Here is an 18799-nt window from a genome sequence, read left to right on the forward strand (position 1 = left end):
GCGGATTACTCCAACCGGCTTCTTTGGGCCCAGCCACACGCCCTCTCTCAAATGCTGACATCTTCGTACATTGTTCACGAGCCTGTCTGCGTGGTATAGTTACCGTCCAACTGAGTACACGTAAATAATTCGCAAAGACATTATGCCCTAGTATCGACATGTCCCTTGTTTACTATCCTTGCCAACTGCTTCGTGAAACTGCGCCGCAGCATCCCACTTTCATCCATCGGCCGCCAGAGTTTACAATTTTGCATTGTTCATCGATAACTGTATATTGGCTTGTGCCCAATTTGCGTAACTCCTTCGTGGCGCGTCGGTTTTTTTTTTCTTAGAACATATCTAGAAGTATAGATGTATTAAGAACAACAGGGTTAGGACATTACATGGATTAGAGTGCTCTTGCTATATTTGCATTTATTGAAAATGGCTTACTGGCTAATGATTTCCTTACATTGACAATGTTTGATATATAATATTTGTTGCGCTTAATCTACCGTGAAAGAAAACTAAACATTACCAAAGTTTTTGGTATTTTTCATTAATGGCAAATCTTTTATCTTATATATTCATACAATAGCATAACGTATTTGTGTTTGCGGAATTATGTATAGGATTTTTCGCATTCTTGGATGCATTTACATATTCTGCACTATTAGAACGGAGTTCATGAGGTATGTTTGTCACAGCACGAGCGTTATATGGGACACCAGACGTAGCAAATTGTTTCATCAGTCACTGGGAGGTAGTGTTCATAGTTATTATATTGCATCTCCTACATATTTCGGAAGTAAGTCTTTTGTAGCTTGTCTGTGTACAGCTACATACAGTTCCTATTTTTATAAACACATATCGAAGTTACTATTTTTATAGACAAATATCAAAATTGCAATTTTTAAGGATACACATCTATAAGAGAGAAAGTAGCTTTAGTTGATAACAAACCCTCATGACGTACGAAGTGCCCCATGGAAGTAAGTAAATTTCAGATTGATGTTCCGTGTAATTTCATAAATCGACGTTATATGTCCGGGAAAGCTCTGAGGATAAACAGTATAACTGATGTAATTTCTTTCCGCGTAAGTACTCAGTGTAAAACGGTATGGCACTTTCGAAGAATAAATACATTTATATTCACATTTAGTTTCGTCAACACTGAAAGAAGACCAGTTCGAAGTTTATACGTTCTTTGTTTACATTTTGGCTGTGTCAGTAACGGCAGAACATTTGTCATGTAAGTGAAGCTTTCATGGAATAGCCGTGTGTTTGCTCGCAGCAACTCTTTTAATTAAGGTTGGCAATGACTTCCAGTACTGTTCTGAAGGAGTAACGAAACTGGCATCACGAGGGTGGTGAATTTCGGAGTTTCATTATGGTTCTGGAGAAGTAACGAAACTGGCATCACGAAATTGATGAGTTTCACTTATGAATGTCTGTGTTGTACTTGCAAAATGCCTTGAAGAAAAAAGACGACTTAAGTAAGCAGTAGTATATTCACGGCATCAGAGGCTATTGTATTGTGACCATCAGATCTTGAGCGGCACTCCAGGTGTCACCCGCGGCGTTTAGGTTGAGCATCGCTTCAGGATGTCCTGGTGGCGTTAGTCCTGGGGATGATGTCGCGGTGAGCGACCCAGTGGGGCCAGGTCTGGATCTCCTGGTACAGGCGGTCGCCGGGGCACTCCGTGTCCCTCACTTGACGGTGACCGACCAGCTTGTACGTCTCGCTTATGGAGCCTCTGGCGACTCCACAGCGGATCAAGGACCAGGCCAGCTCCAGCATATCGTGCGTGGGCAGCTCAGCTGCAACGGTCAAGAAAATAGCTAATCAGTTGAAATCGAAACACCGTATGCATTAATTTTATGCTACACTGCCTTTGTCTCCTCCCTGCAGTATCTTTTCCCTTCCCTCTCCCCCCCCCCCCCCCCCCCCGGTCCGTTCACTACTAACCACTACTATCCAATCCAAACACTTTCTGTCTCCTATCCAACCATCTCCACCAAAGACAGATACTGATTTTACAAGACCCGCCACCCTTGCACAGTCTGCCCCGCAGTATTTCGTCCAGTGCTTACCGAGTGGAGCAGTATTAAGTGAAGGATTCAACCGAGCTCCACCCAGCACACACGGCCGCACATACAAGAGCGGTGCATAGGGAGAAGTGGCACGTACAGGGAGGCCGACAAAATTACAGAGACTATTCAGAGATAACTTCATAGTATTCTGATATAAGGGATACGCGGTCTCCGTTGACGCGTTTCAGAGTAGCTGTATTTCATTCGGTGTCTTATCCCCGTTAGTCTTTGCATATGAAACGAGCAAATGTCGCTGGTATGAGCTGCATGTCTTGCAGGGAAACAAACTTACTCCGTTCACCCACTCAACTTGCTGTTGACAACAGTAATGCCACTTTACTCATTGTCCACACGCATTTAGTGTGCTCCGTCCTGTCTCGGGTTTCTGTTTTTCCGACAGCATCCATTGATCGTTAACAGTGATACGCAGCAGTACGGACAGATTAACTGGCGGAGAGTTGGCCGATATCCACCCCCTGCGTGGGTCCACTTACGGCAGCGGAAGGGCGTCACTGCAACGCTGTGCTGAGCTGTTCCCGGTACCTCTGTGCTATTGCCTCCGTTACGTTAGTGTGTGGCGTACGTCTTAGAGATTGCGTATTATATAGACTATTTTATTTTTGTGGAGGTGTTTCCATAGAAACAAAGGTATTGGGGTAACAAACCGAAGGAGTCACATTTCCACTATTTAGTCTGTAACGAGCCACTGGAGACCGCGTGTCCGTTATATGAGAATACTCAGAAAATATCCCTCAACTACAGCCGAAAATTTTGACGGAATTCGGGTCACGAGCGCAGGAGAGGCGCTGCAGGCGATGTCGTGCTTTTAGCAAAGGCACTCGCGTCGGTCGTCCGCTGCCACAGCCCATTAGGGCCAGATTTCGCCGCACTGTCCTAACGGATACGCTCGTCGTAGTCACACGTCGATTTCTGCTGCTACTTCACGCAGTGTTGCTTGTCTGTTAGCGCCGACAGCTCTACACAATCGCCGCTGCTCTCGGTCGTTAAGTGAAGGCCGTCAGCCACTGCGTTGTGCGTAGTGAGAGGTAATGCCTGAAATTTTGTATTCTCGGGACACTCTTGACACTGTGGATCTCGGAATATTGAATTGGCTAACGATCTCGGAATATTGAATTGGCTAATGATATCCGAAACGGAATGTCCCGTGCACCTACCTCCAACTACCATTCCGCTTTCAAGTCTGTTAACTCCCGTCGTGCGGCCATAATCACGTCGGAAACCTGTCCACATGGACGACTACACGGCTACAAGTGACAGCTCTGCCAATGCACTGCCCTTTCATACCTAGTGTACGCGATACTGCCGTCATTTGTACATGTGCATATCGCTATGATATGACTTTTGTACCTAGGTAGATATCAGCGAAATAAAACGCAGTAACCAAACAGTTCCATCGAAGTGTCTACTGTTGAAGGCTTCTGTTGGCAGCAACCAGACAGATAACACTACCGGTCTGCAGTCTTCAGATTCAGCAGTGGGGAGTACCGACACCAAGCTACCACAGTGCGGACACTAACGAAGCGGTCGGCCCAACTGTAGACAGTAGAAAACTTAGACCACTCGCCTGACGCGCGGGAGGGGGGGGGGGGGGGGAGAATGTAGATCGCCTTCCGCCCGGAGAGCTGGCAGCCGAAAACCGTCATTTGTGCTTCGGCGGAAGCACAAGTCTTAGGAGTCACTGATGACCCTTTCCGGTGTAGTGACAGACGTACTGAAGACCCCCGGTGGACTACAATTAATATCTTCATTGATTTCAAAACAACGAGCAACGCACAACTCAAGTCAAAGCATTCTGTAATGGCTGCCGCGCAATTGTTTGCTCAAGATGGCAGCGTCGCAAACGAGGCAGACCACGCCAGATCCTTATTGTTACCTTACGCAATCATAATTAAAAAAAAACGCCTCGCCAACCTAAAATTGATACGTTAAACTTCCCTCACAATGGCTGTAATGAGGAGTGGGAGAAGCACGATAATGCTCAGTAGCTGCCGCACGGTCGCTGAACACCCATGTTAGACAACTAGAGGATGAAGCATCTTGTAATGAAACAGACTACAGATGAATAAAAGTATGTAGTGAACCATGTATTATTCTGAGTATATCATTAATTTCGAAGGACATTAAACGCCACGTTCATAAATTCCAAATTCTATAACATTTTCATAACATAGTATCGTCTGTAAACTGAGAACTGTGAAAGAGATACCGACTTTCTTACTTTTAACCAGTACATCTGTATCTGTGGTAACGTTCACGTATCCGTTCGTGTAAATGATTGTACCTTCTCGAACCTTCGCTTGCTGTTGGTATGTAGGATCGGTAGTAGCGAACAGTGAACAGGACATAGTTCTATGCAATAATCAGAAAGCGTACTACATATTACGCCGGAATGCCTTTAGAGAGAACATTTCTTGAAAGTGTGTTTTTAGTGTGAGAAAACAAGGCATTCATAAAGAGCAATAAAATGTAGTCGAAGAGCTGAGCTGGCCTATCAACTGGACGGACACACCCAGTGAGTCATTGCTGGAAAAAAGAGTGCTCCAGTCCCGCAGAGCTGCAACCATGCAAGGAATAGCCTCCGCCTCTATTACATGACATATATTAAACGGTGGTTCATTTCCTGGTACACACTAAGCACCTAGTGTCTCGTCATCATCGAATTCACAGCTTCAACAATGCGATATCGCAGACTTTCAAGAGTGTCAAGCATAGGGGGGATAAAAACGCGGTCTTTTACGTAACCACGCAGATAAGTCAGAAGGACTGAGGTCTGGAGACCTGCGAGGCCAGCTGCCATGAACTCCCTCTTCTGCTCCTCCTCTCCCAAACGTCCTGGAATGGGGCCATTCATGTAACGTCGGACGTGCGTGGAGAAATTCTCTTCCTGCCCCTTGCCCCCCTCCCCCCCCTCCACTCCTATGCCTGTCAATCTTGAAAGTCTGCGCTGTGAATTCGATGACAAGAGACCAGGTGCTTCGTGTGTGCCATGAAATGAACTGCTGTATTCATATATGTCGTGTAACACATGGTGCTCTCACAGAACGTATAACAATTTGAACTTCTCCCTTTCCACAAGCGTAGAATTGTTTCTATCTTTCGTAGTTTGGAAGCAATAAATGTTTGAAATCTGTTCCTTCTTTTTCAATAGCCCTGTATGTCGGCTGTAAACTGTCAACCCATCTTCGGAGGGAGCTGTAAAGACTACGTTTATTTATTTCGACCCTGTTTTTTTCTCCAAGTCATTCGACTTTTCTTCTAACAGAAGTGCTGGTTAGTACTTCCCTAATACTGGTCACTTTCTATAATATTAACCACCTTATATTTATACACACACCAAAGTGTGAAACAAAATGTATGTCTGTCTGTCTGTGAACAATAATACGTGAACACAGCACCCTGGGGGACGTGGTAAAATTAAACGCGCATGAACACATGACAAAGTGAAAACAAATACAGGGCATTTGTCTTACATATATTCCTTATTATTACACATAAATCCTGTTTATAGATAGTTGTTGTTGTTGTTGTGGTGGTGGTGGTGGTGGTGGTGGTGGTGGTGGTGTGGTGGTCTTCAGTCCACAGACTGATTTGATGCAGCTCTCCATGCTACTCTATCATGTGCAAGCATCTTCATCTCCCAGTAACTACTGCAACCTACATCCTTCAGAATCTGCTTGGTATATTCATCTCTTGGTCTCCCTCTACTATTTTTACCCTCCACGCTGCCCTCCAGTACTAAATTGGTGATCCCTTCATGCCTCAGAACATGTCCTACCAACCAATCCCTTCAAGTGAAGTTGTGCCACAAATTTCTCTTCTCCCCAATTCAATTCAGTACCTCCTCATTAGTTATATGATCTACCCATCCGATCTTCATACATGTCTACACTCCATACAAATCCTCTCAGAAACGACTTCCTGACACTTAAATCTATACTCGAGATGTTAACAAATTTCTCTTCTTCAGAAACGCTTTCCTTGCCATTGCCAGTCCATATTTTATATCCTCTCTACTTCGACCATTCAGTTATTTTGTTCCCCAAATAGCAAAACTCATTTACTACTTTAAGCGTCTCATTTCCTAATCTAATTCCCTCAGCATTCGACTACATTCCATTATCCTCGTTTTGCTTTTGTTGATGTTCATCTTATATCCTCATTTCAAGACACTGCCCATTCCGTTCAACTGCTCTTACAGGTCCTTTGCTGTCTCTGACAGAATTACAATGTCATCGGCAAACCTCAAAGTTTTTATTTCTTCTCCATGGATTTGAATTCCTACTCCGAAGTTTTCTTTTGTTTCCCTTACTGATTGCTCAATATACAGATTGAATAACATGGGGTATAGGCTACAACCCTGTCTCACTCCTTTCCCAACCACTGCTTCCCTTTCATGCCCCTCGACTCTTATAACTGCCATCTGGTTTCTGTACAAATTGTAAATAGCCTTTCACTCCCTGTCTTTTACCCCTGCCACCTTTAGAATTTGAAAGAGAGTATTCCAGTCAACATTGTCAAAAGCTTTCTCTAAGTCTACAAATGCTAGAAACGTAGGTTTGCCTTTCCTTAATCTTTCTTCTAAGATAAGTCGTAGGGTCAGTATTGCCTCACGTGTTCCAACATTTCTACGGAATCCAAACTGATCTTCCCCGAGGTCGGCTACCACCAGTTTTTCCATTCGTCTGTAAAGAATTCGTGTTAGTATTTTGCAGCTGTGGCTTATTAAATTGATTGTTCGGTCATTTTCACATCTGTCAACACCTGCTTTCTTTGGGATTGGATTTATTATATTCTTCTTGAAGTCTGAGGGTATTTCGCCTGTCCCATACATCTTGCTCACCAGATGGTAGAGTTTTGTTAGGCTTGGCTCTCCCAAGGCAGTTAGTAGTTCTAATGGAATGTTGTCTACTCCGGGGGCCTTGTTTCGACTTAGGTCTTTCAGTACTCTGTCAAACTCTTCACGCAGTATCGTATCTCCCATTTCATCTTCATCTACATCCTCTTCCATTTCCATACTATTGTCCTCAAGTACACTGCCCTTGTATTGGGCCTCTATATAGTCCTCCCACCTTTTTGCTTTCCCTTCTTTGCTTAGAACTAGGATTCCATCTGAGCTCTTGATATTCATACAAGTGGTTCTCTTTTCTCCAAAGGTCTCTTTAATTTTCCTGTAGGCAGTATCTCCCTTACATTTGTCCTCTAGCCATCCCTACTTAGCCATGTTGAACTTCCTGTCAATCTCATTTTTGAGACGTTTGTATTCCTTTTCGCCTGCTTCATTTACTGCATTTTTATATTTTCTCCTTTCATCAATTAAATTCCATATTTCTTCTGTTACCCAAGGATTTCTACTAGCCCTCGTCTTTTTACCTACTTGATCCTCTGCTTCGTTCACTGTTTCATCTCTCAAAGCTACCCATTCTTCTTCTACTGTATGTCTTCCCCCCGTTCTTGTCAATCGTTCTCTAATGCTCTCCCAAAACTCTCTACAACCTCTGTTTCTTTCAGTTTATCCAGGTCCCATCTCCTTAAATTCCCACCTTTTTGCAGTTTCTTCAGATTTAGTCTACAGTTCATAACCAATAGATTGTGGTCAGTTCACATCTGCCCCTGGAAATGTGTTACAATTTAAAACCTGGTTAATCTCTGTTTTACCGTTATATAATCTGTCTGAAACCTTCCAGTGTCTCCAGGCTTCTTCCATGTATACAACCTTCTTTTATGATTCTTGAACCAAGTTTTAGCTATGATTAAGCTATACTCTGTGCAAAATTCTACCAGGCTGCTTCCTCTTTCATTTCTTACTCCCAGTCCATGTTCACCTACTACGTTTCCTTCTCTTCCTTTTCCTACTATCGAATTCCAGTCACCCATGACTATTAAACTTTCGTCTCCCTTCACTATCTGAATAATTTCTTTTATCTCACCATACATTTCATCAATCTCTTCGTCATCTGTGGAGATGGTTAGCATATAAACTTGTACTACTGTGATAGGCGTGGGCTTCGTGTCTATCTTTGCTACAATAATGCGTTCACTATGCTATGTGTAGTAGCTCAAATGGTTCAAATGGCTCAGAGCACTATGGGACTTAACATCTATGGTCATCAGTCCCCTAGAACTTAGAACTACTTAAACCTAACTAACCAAAGGACATCACACACATCCATGCCCGAGGCAGGATTCGAACCTGCGACCGTAGCAGTCGCGCGGTTCCGGACTGAGCGCCTAGAGCCGCTAGACCACCGCGGCCGGCGTAGTAGCTCACTCGCGCTCCTATTTTTCTATTCATTATTAAACCTACTCCTGCAGTACCCCTATTTGATTTTGTATTCTGAAGGTGGCAGGGGTAAAATACAGTGAGCGAAAGGCTGTTTACAATTTGTACAGAAACCAGATGGCAGTTACAAGAGTCGAGTGGTACGAAAGGGAAGCAGTGGTTGGGAAGGGAGTGAGACAGGGTTGTAGCCTATCGCCGATGTTGTTCAATCTGTATATTGAGCAAGCAATAAAGGAAACAAAAGAAAAGTTCGGAGTAAGTATTAAAATCCATGGAGAAGAAATAAAAACTTCGAGGTTCGCCGATGACATTGTAATTCTGTCAGAGGCAGTAAAGGACTTGAAAGAGCAGTTGAACGGAAGGGACAGTGTCTTGAAAGGAGCGTATAAGATGAACATCAACAAAAGCAAAACCAGGATAATGGAATGTAGTCGAATTAAATCGGGTGATGCTGAGGGAATTAGATTAGGAAATCAGACACTTAAAGTAGTAAAGGAGTTTTGCTATTTAGGGAGTAAAATAACTGATGATGGTCGAAGTAGTTAGGATATAAAATGCAGACTGGCAATGGCAAGGAAAGCGTTTCTGAAGAAGAGAAATTTGTTAACATCGAGTATTGATTTAAGTGTCAGGAAGCCGTTTCTGAAAGTGTTTGTATGGAGTGTAGCCATGTATGGAAGTGGAACATGGACGATAAGTAGTATGGACAAGAAGAGAATAAAAGCTTTCGAAATGTGGTGCTACAGAAAAATGCTGAAGATTAGATGGGTAGATCACATAACTAATGAGGAGGTAGTGAATGGAACTTGTCGAGAAAAGGAGTTTGTGGTACAACTTGACTAAAAGAAGGGATCGGTTGGTAGGACATGTTCTGAGGCATCAAGGGATCACCAATTTAGTATTGGAGGGCAGCGTGGAGGGTAAAAATCGTATAGGGAGACCAAGAGATGAATACACCAAGCAGATTCAGAAGGATGTAGGCTGCAGTACGTAGTGGGAAATGAAGCAACTTGCACAGGATAGAGTAGCATGGAGAGCTGCATCAATCCAGTGTCAGGACTGAAGACCACAACAACAACAACATTTATAACCCTGTAGTCACCTGACCAGAAGTTTTGTTCCTCCTGCCACCGAACTTCACTAATTCCCACTATATCTAACTTTAACCTATCCATTTCCCTTTTTAAATTTTCTAACCTATCTGCTCCATTAAGGAATCTGACATTCCACGCTCCGATCCGTAGAACGCCAGTTTTCTTTCACCTGATAACGACATCCTCTTGAGTAGTCCCCGCCCGGAGATCCGAATGGGGGAATATTTTACCCAAGAGGACTCCATCTTCATTTAACCATACAGTAAAGCTGCATTCCCTCGGGAAAAATTACGGCTGTAGTTTCCGCTTGCTTTGAGCCGTTCGTAGTACCAGCACAGCAAGGCCGTTTTGGTTAGTGTTGCAAGGCCAGATCAGTCAATCATCCAGACTGTTGTCCCTGCAACTACTGAAAAGGCTGCTGCCCCTCTTGAGGAACCACACGTTTGTCTGACCTTTCAACAGATACCCCTCCGTAGTGGTTGCACCTACGGTACGACCATCTGTATCGCTGAGGCACGCAAGCCTCCCCACCAACAGCACGGTCCATGGTTCGTGGGGGGTATAGTTAATTGAAGCACAAGAATGTGACAATTATATTTGTCTGAAACATTTTACACATGTAAAGAAGGGAAGAAAAAAAAACAAAAGATACGTTACATATTCGTTAATTCTTCTCAGTATACACAAATAAAATAAAAAGTGCACTACTCTGGCTGTTTTTAAGGTATAAAATTTCTCTGCAGCAAAAATTTTGCAGTATTTGCTCCACTTTAAGTGATTGTCAGTACATATTGCCTGTCATTGAGACTTCTTTGTATCTTGGTCTACAGACCAGTGAGTTTTTATATCGTCCCCACCTTCCGCGAAATATTACCAATACTACAATTTCGTTTTGGGGTATCCATAGTGCGAATAGCATTACTGAATTTAATTGGTGCCAAAACTTTTGTTTGTTGTAAGTAACAATTTGAAAATCCGAATAGAAGAAGATAGTCAACTTTGACTAAAGCGGTAATGTTCCGAACCAAGAGATTCTGTGTTGACGACAGATTGAGAGTAACAAGAAAAGTTACCCAGTGCACAAAAGGCAATTCCAAAACTCGTGAACCCAAACTGAGTACCCAGGCGCCAGAAAATGAAATGAACGGTGCCAGTACGTCACGCTAACGCGACCTATCACACGACCGAGTCGACGAACAGCGGCGCGAGAGCTGTCTGAAAGCTGCTCAAGAACTGCACCGGAGATTACTGGAAGCTAACAAAGAGGGAGCTAGTAAAATTGCGATAACACGCTCTTCGCTGTTTAAAGTGAAGTAAATGCCTCTCCCTATACGTGTGATTCTGCAAAGCGAGGCTACACTGGGACCACGGGAGGAGTCTGAAATCCAACCGGAGCAAGTCGGGCGCTCCGTCTGAAATGGTGCAATAGGTAGGAATGGCTCCGAACGAAACGGCTGCGTGATCAATACTTCAGCATTCTTTATTTCTAGCATTACCTGCAGCATCAAGATATTTGGGAGCTAGCACGTTGCAATTTACCCAGAGACAGAAGAACTGAGTACTCACTCCTGTAGTCGCCGATGAAGCTGATACCGACGCTCTTGAAGTTGTAGGTTGGAGAGTGTGCGCCGACCGTGTCCCATCCGCGGCCGACGTATACTCGATTGTCGCCACCCACGATGAAGCTGCAAGCCAGAGCAGAGTCATGGAAAGTCGCTGTAACAGAGTTGGTTACTGATTTACCGGCTTTCTGCCGGCGTCGGACTGCGAACTTGGTATCAAAGCACATGTAGCGACCAGGTCCGTGACAGTAACAACCAAATTTTAATGTTAAATATTCGGTACATGCATTCCCCTACATGTGGTAAAGTATCCGTTACTCATTACTGATAGTCATTACGTACGACACATTTAACTTATATTAGCACTGAGCATGCGCTGCTATTTGTTAACAAAGGAAGAACGGTGATGGATAAGGAGCTTCCGCCAGATCTTCACTTTCACAGGATCTATTCGTCTTTCTATATCACACGGTCGATTTGACGACCGTATGCGTCTACGACAACCTAGAACAGCAGTAGAGATTGCCCTACTTCTGCCCGAACAACGGTGGACCACGCAGTGTTAAGCTGTCGTGACGCAGCTCGTGCACTGCTTAAAGATCGCACATTGTGTCCAGCATTGTCAGCGATGGAAACACCAACTTCTTCGCTAGCTTGTGGAGCGGTTGTCGGCCTCTCTCGGGAGCAGTTCGCCAGTTAAATCGAACTTCCGAATTGTGTTTTTCAGCTTCTGTGTGGAAAGAGGACCTGCCCGTGTTCCTGTAGTTCGTCAGTACTCACGAAGGGCAGCAGCTCTATTGCCGCTGTGGTGATAAAACATCTCCACGAGCAGAGCCCTGCTCACCTTGTCAGGACCAGTGTTGACTGTCAGCAACTGTAATGCACACTGATGCCTGTGTTTCAACTCTTAAGTCACCGTTCCAGGACCGGCGCGTGAACACAACTCGTGACAGTAACGCTGCTAACAACGTACATCCTGCAGCGCACACTCCGAACGTCATTCACATTAAGTTCGGTACCCATATCGTATATAGTTTTCCCTCTCAAGTATCGAAAGATCAGTTATAACTACCCTGCATACATGGCACGTCACAATTAAAGGGCCACTTTTTTGAAACCCCGTCACTTTCTCCCGCTGCGTCGCAGAAGTTCGAAATTTTGCTAGAAGGTGCCTACAACCTTCCTCTGCAATGGCGCTCTGCGACTTCACCCTCGGACTCAGCGACGCATCAAACAGCAAGGCGTCGACACATGGAGGGAAAAAAGGGCCAGAGATCAGAAGGTATAAGGTGAGTTAATGATGTCACATTCGCAGCAAATTTCACCACAATTCTGACAGAAGCCATCGTGGACGTGTCACACGATAGGAAGGCCGTCACCCCCCCCCCTCCCCCCCCCCCGCCCCCAGTTATCTACATCTCACTCTTTGTCTTCACGCCTGTGCGATGAAGATCAGAACCGCGAAGCCCAGCGGGCACTTTTTTGTGGTTGGCAAAGGAAAACACTTAACACTTCAGACGCACCGCCGCTCCGAATCAACGTGAAGAGGCTTCAGCGGGTGACACAAGGGGCGTCAGTGAAATCACACCTTCCATTGAAGAGTCGGTTCCCTAACATTTAGCGGTCGAAAACGACAGTTGGCAATGTAATGAGTAATAGGACGACGTTCTTGACAACCTGTGACACAACCGCATTGAAGGTGGTCGCACCCCTTTGGAGTGTAGGACGACCGCAATTCTTTTATGGTATACAGTGTGGGAACACTAGGAACCGTGCAAAACGATTCGACGAGCAGCTTATTCAAACCTTCTGTTTCGCGCCATCCTGGGTCATGATCATGACGGAGTGCGACATGGACAAGCACGTGATTGAAAAGCACAAAGTGTCCCTCTAAGACGCCCTAGTTTGTAACCACTCTCACTGCCACCCGCACACCTTTGATAGGCATTTGAAAAATGTCCCTGTACAACAGACACGCGTTCAGTGATGACTATTTGCCCGCAGGATAGACAACTTTATCGACACAACCTCAGCCGAGTGTCGCTACATCGCTACTTTAGCACCTGCTAGCTGCATACGAAATCTGGGAAGTCGAAAGCGTTGCCTATCCCGCCGGAGCATAGTCTTCAGTCAATGAATTTCTCTGTGCAGTGGCATTTGTACAGTGCGCACGAAAGGATTGCAACCCCACGATGTCCTTAGAGTAGGGCTGAATCGTCCGGGAAAGGTGACGTGGAGGGGGGGGGGGGGGGGGGGGGAGTAGTCACCAATTTCGAACGTTGTCAAGAACGTCGTTCTGTTGCGCATCGCAATGCGAACTGTCGTTTTCGACCGCGAATGAATGAACGCCCCTCATGGAAGATGTGGTTTCACTGACGTCTTCTAAGCCACCTCCTGGTTACATTTCTTGTCGAGTTTGAGCGGCGCCGTGTCTGAAATCTTTTCCTCGGCTCCCCATAAGAAAACCGCGTGTTTTCAACGTTGGGCGCCGCGGTTGTGACATACATGGGAGAGGCTTCAAAAGGAGGCTCGAAATGTATGTAAGAGACGCGGTGGTGAAATCTGATGCCAATGTAGCACCGCTAACCAACTTTGCAGCTCGCATGAACTTCTGAGCTCTGGCCATTTTTCCCCATATGTCGATACCTTGCTGTTTGAAGGGTCTTAGAGTCCGACGGTGAAGTCTCACGGCGCCACGCATTCGCAACACTACAAAGGAAGTTTGTAGCCACCTTCCAGGAAAATTTAGAGCTGCTACATCGCAATGGGAGAAAAAGATGCGGTTTCAAAAAAAGTGACCCTTTCATTGCGTTGGACAGTATACATGTTCAAATTAATCGATTAACAAGTCATAAACAAAGAAAGTAAAGCGGCAGGATATAAAGTACTACACAGAACATAAATTGACATAATCAAATATTAATGCTATATACCGTATTCATGTGTGTTGTGACCAGTATTTTCCTACAGTTATGGCACTGCTTTTAGTCAGTGCCAGTTCCACCCCATTACGCGAATGGGTATGAAGGCGGGAGTTCATGAGACGGCTGGAATTTTGTTCCTCCCCACATTTGCACAGTGAGTCTCCATCCTGTTCGTGCCCCATTTCTTGAGGCTGTCATTGGATGATGGAACCCCCTTGGTGCAGTCTCTTTAAGGACTTCCACTACACCACCACTCTTCACGACCTGGCGGCAATTCTTCAGTTTTGTCATATTCCGGATGATCAGAATACCTCTGCTCCAGATTTCACGATGGCCTTTCTCTGGTACGATTGAAGTGGACCAGAATACTGCAAGAAACTCCACTGTACTTGAATCGTTGATGTCGACTGTGGTTCATGAAGGGTAGCATGGACTGAGCTTTTACAAACGTTTTTCCACCCTATATTAGTAGTCACTTCACGTCTGACATCGGCCGGGGCTGTGCGTATAGGTGGATACAACATCTGTGTAGGTATCGGCTTCAAACAACCCGTAATTAGCTCGCAGATTTTTTTCAGTACAATATCAGTTTTTTTCTTTTTGCATGAGAAAATTTGTACCACACAGCAATAGCATATTCAGCAACATAGTAGCAGCGTGGTAAGGAAGTTGTCCTTACTGTCTGAGTGTGGCAACAAACCCATAGCGGACAGTTACGTGATGAAACCTTTGTCTTGATGTTGGTGCAGTGTGTGTTCCAGTTGCGTTCCTTTCAAATTCACGCGTTGCTTCCCTCAGGCTTCTTTGTTCTGCAAATATATGGCGCAGATTTTGGTTTTCGCTTAATTTGGCTAGAGATGATTTTCCTTGCAATAGTTTGAAATCATTTTCATAGCATTAGTGAAGCTTTGTTCCGCAGTTTTTAAATTTTTACTATGAGTAGCTGGGATCAAGTCATCTGCATACAGGAACCTCTTTGTATGAGATGGGAGTGGTTTGCCATTGGTAATATGTTAAACTCAATCGGTGAAAGAACACTATCTTTTAGGAGACCGTTCTTTCATATGCTCCATATACTCGGCTGGCCTTGGAATACGACAATGGGAAAAGGAAGATGCCTCACCGCAGAATGTGAGTAACATTCGGACGTTCTCTCGGCAACGGTGTATACATGTCGGCTGATTCTTCAACTCCAGAAGTACCAGGATATCGTACCCGGTAACGGTTACATATCGACGAGCAGTAGTCAACAGTAGATTGAACGAGGATTATGTACGCCACCTATTTCATGGGTGAATTACATTTCCTAAAGATTCGTCTGAGACTCAACCTAGCTCGTGCTTTTCATACAACCAGTTCTTAGTATTCGTTCTCTAAAGGGTTAGTCGTCGATATTTTCAGGTTGCTACTGTTGCAGTGGTAGAATGAAAATAGTGTACGGTACTATAATGGGTCTCTCCGCCTGTTTGTCGCAACATGTTACATTTATTCATGTTGCGAGTAAACTGGCGGCCCCTGCGCAAGACTCAACCGAGCACGATGGCGCAGGAGTGAAGTCTGGAGTCAGATCGAGCCGTTCACACCGACTTTTCCGTGCTGTCCCTACATCGCTTTGGGTAAACGCTGGGATAGTTCCTTCTAAAAGTGCACGGCCGTTTTCCTTCACCAATCTGAGGATGTGCTCCATCTCAATGACGTCGTCGTGCATGGGTCGTTAAACCCTAATGTTTCTTCTCTTTTTGCACCAAGCGTCGATACTTTGTAATTCCTGCAGAATATCGTTATAATTTTGCGGCATTGTGGCAGCATAAACGACAGCATGATTTGTAAAGAGCGTTACGGAGCTTCCGACGCTACCCGCCGAATCATTGATGCATATTGTCTGCAGTAACGGCCGTATAGGACACCAACCGCCAATACCTAAATTTCTTTTACATGTTGCAATTTCGCCCCGTTTGAAAGAACTTACTTAGTTACGTCTGCTACGAAGTCCTGAGCCCCGTCTCAAAGCTGGTACGACATCTCCTCAGCTTGCCACTAGGCGACACTGCGGAACTGCTTTCCTGAAATATGGGATCACCGGTGACTGAGCTGCTAATTAGGAAATCCTGCACTGCGTATGCATGGACAGCGATAAACGTACCTCTGTTATCTTTGCTACTCGTTTGGACCTCTCCTAAGTTATGTATGTACCACAGGCCGTAACTAAACTGAGTGGCTTAAAGTTGGGGAAATGTTACCCCATTTGAAGACGTGCCGTGTATGGCGACCGATTGTTGCGACTAGCTGCTGTGTATGGCGAGAGTGTAGACATGGTATCTGAGCAGCCTGTTAGAGACAGGTCACTGGACCATGGAAACGTGGCGGCTTCTAGGATGGTCCTGTGAATCCCGATTTCAGTTGTATCGAGCTAATGGGTGTCTGAGATTGTGGATTGTGCTCTGTGAATCCTCTATGTCGACAAGACTGCCTCCCGGCTGCGGAGACCATCGTCAGATGCTCGTTATGTGGACAGGTTTGGAAACTGCCTGCATCACTTTCCTGCACTAGAGCTTGGACATTCCTTGTTCAGCAGGACGATACGACGTGTCGTCGCTCATTGGTTGCTCGCGGGTGGCTTGATGAACACTTCAGCGGATTCACCATTGTGGCTTTGGCGCCGAGATCGCCACTTCTTAATCGATCATTAATGGGATGCTGTCAATAAACCAACCACACAAGGACTATTGTGAGTAGCGCTGCATGATACGTGGATCAATATCTCCCCAGAATGATCGTTACACATCGTAAATGCCAAGCCTTGATGTCTAACTGCAGTTTTGAGAACTCGTGGGAAAGTGACTCATTGATAACATTGCATCCTGTGCCTTCTCATGACCTTTGGCTACTCGTTAAGTTTTACCACTACATAAAATTCGTAAGTAAAAATGGCAGACAGGACATCTTTATATAGTGTACAGCAGAGGCTGTAACCATGCACACACAAACACGGTTGTTTCAGTCTTGGCAGCACTTTATTATTTCTGATTCTCGTTACGCATTTCGACTAATTGCCATCATAAACATGAGATATGCAATTCTTTGAATATATTACAAAAATGTTTTTCTTAACACAAGAAAATAACCATGGGAGGCACGTTATTTCAGTAGCTTACAAATTGAGAACTGCACACAATCAGTAGTGTACAAACACGGTGTTATTGATGAGTGATACATTCCAAATACTTTAAAAAGTCAGCACAGTGTATATCGTCAAATAGGACGAGGTGCACACCGGCGGCGACGCAGTCAGAAGGTAAATTACCCAGCCGCCACCAGGTGGTGCCCAAAGCTCAGTAACAGCACACACTGACTCACAGATGACGGACAAGTACAAACGTGAATAAAAGGTAAATTAGATTAAAAATATACTTTCGTTTCTTGCAAATGTGTTACATAAACAATAAAAAGACAAATCCTTCTGGATTAACACATGTATGTGACTCCCGGTAGATTTTAACTAACCTGACGTAACATAAGGGCAGTAGAAAGTGAGGCAACTTACAGTAAAGTATTGCAGCACAAAATGAAATGCTTCAGACAAAAAACTAGAGAAATCGTGGAGCCCAGAAATAAACAACCAACGAAAAATTTATAATAAAAAGCAGTGACAAAATCGTATGTGGAATGACTGCAAGGCTATTAGTGTGGAGCCAATGAAAAAATATGGAGCTGGAGGGTTAGTTTATTAAAGCACTCAAACGTTACAACAGATCACTCATGATGTCAGAAAACCAATTTTTGTTATTCGTTGTGACTGCCTTTTTTATGTGAATACACGGTTGGAAATAATTCGCAACTTCAAGGAGAAGTTGCGCGACATAAACGGAAGTTTGTAAGTGTGTTTATACATCTGAATGATGATACCTTTTCATATTTAGCGCCAGTTGCATAAGCACCACTACGAAGATGCAAATCGGGTTTACTCTCAATACACGCTGTAATGGTCGTGAGCGTTAGTTACCTTTGAGGCAAGACGTGAGTTGCTGTTAGTCAAGAGTGCCTTTAACGCGACAAAGACGCCATTATCAATGCCTCACTGAGTTTGAACGAGGTGGTGTAATGGGGCTACGAGAACCTGGATGTTCCTTCTGCGATACTGCAGAAAGACTTGGCAGGAATGTAGCCACTGTACATGGTTGCCGGCATCGGTGGTCACGAAAATGTACGTTTGCAAGATGATCGAGTTCTGGACGGCCACGTGGCTCTACCGAGATGTAAGACCATTGTTTTTTTACGTACGGCTCTGCCGCATCGTACAGCATCTGCAGCAGCAATTTGAGCAGCAGCTGGCACCACAGTGACACAACGAACTGTTACAAATCTGTTACTTCAAGGGCAGCTCCGAGCCAGATGTCCTGTAGCATGCATTCCAGTGACCCCAAACCACATTCATTTGCGACTTCGGTGGCGGTCGTGTGAAGTGAAAGCTGATTGGAGGGCAGGGTGGAGGTCTATTGCGTTTTCTGAGGAAATCTGGTTCTGCCTCGATGGGAAATAAGGCCGTTTGTTGGTTAGGAGGCCAGTTGAGGTCATTTAACCAACCTCTCAGCGTGGCTCTGCACCTGGAGTTACGGTGTGTGGTGCGATTTCATATGACAGCAGGAGCATTCTCTTAATTATCCCATGCACCCTGACTGCAAATAGCCGGCCCCGGTGGCCGAGCGGTTCTAGGCGCTTCAGTCCGGAGCCGCGCCGCTGCTACGGTCGCAGATTCGAATCCTGCCTCAGGCATGGATGTGTGTGATGTCCTTAGGTTTAAGTAGTTCTAAGTCCAGGGGACTGATGACCTCAGATGTTACGTCC

General features: G+C 44.9%; 1 protein-coding gene across 1 annotated transcript in view; it reads right to left on the bottom strand.

Annotated features, from left to right (window-relative positions):
• Positions 1 to 388: 388 nt before the first annotated feature.
• Positions 389 to 18799, bottom strand: part of LOC124711588 (peptidoglycan-recognition protein LC-like) — a 64121-nt gene continuing 45710 nt past the window's right edge. The window contains exons 5-6 of the mRNA XM_047241737.1: positions 11035 to 11153; positions 389 to 1800 (exon numbers count right to left, since the gene is read on the bottom strand). Of these exons, the coding sequence (XP_047097693.1) occupies positions 1580 to 1800; positions 11035 to 11153 (340 nt within the window). The 3' untranslated portion in view covers positions 389 to 1579. The remainder of the gene's footprint in view (positions 1801 to 11034; positions 11154 to 18799) is intronic.

Source organism: Schistocerca piceifrons, chromosome 8 (genome assembly GCF_021461385.2).
Source record: "Schistocerca piceifrons isolate TAMUIC-IGC-003096 chromosome 8, iqSchPice1.1, whole genome shotgun sequence".
Classification (NCBI taxonomy): Eukaryota; Metazoa; Arthropoda; class Insecta; order Orthoptera; family Acrididae; genus Schistocerca; species Schistocerca piceifrons.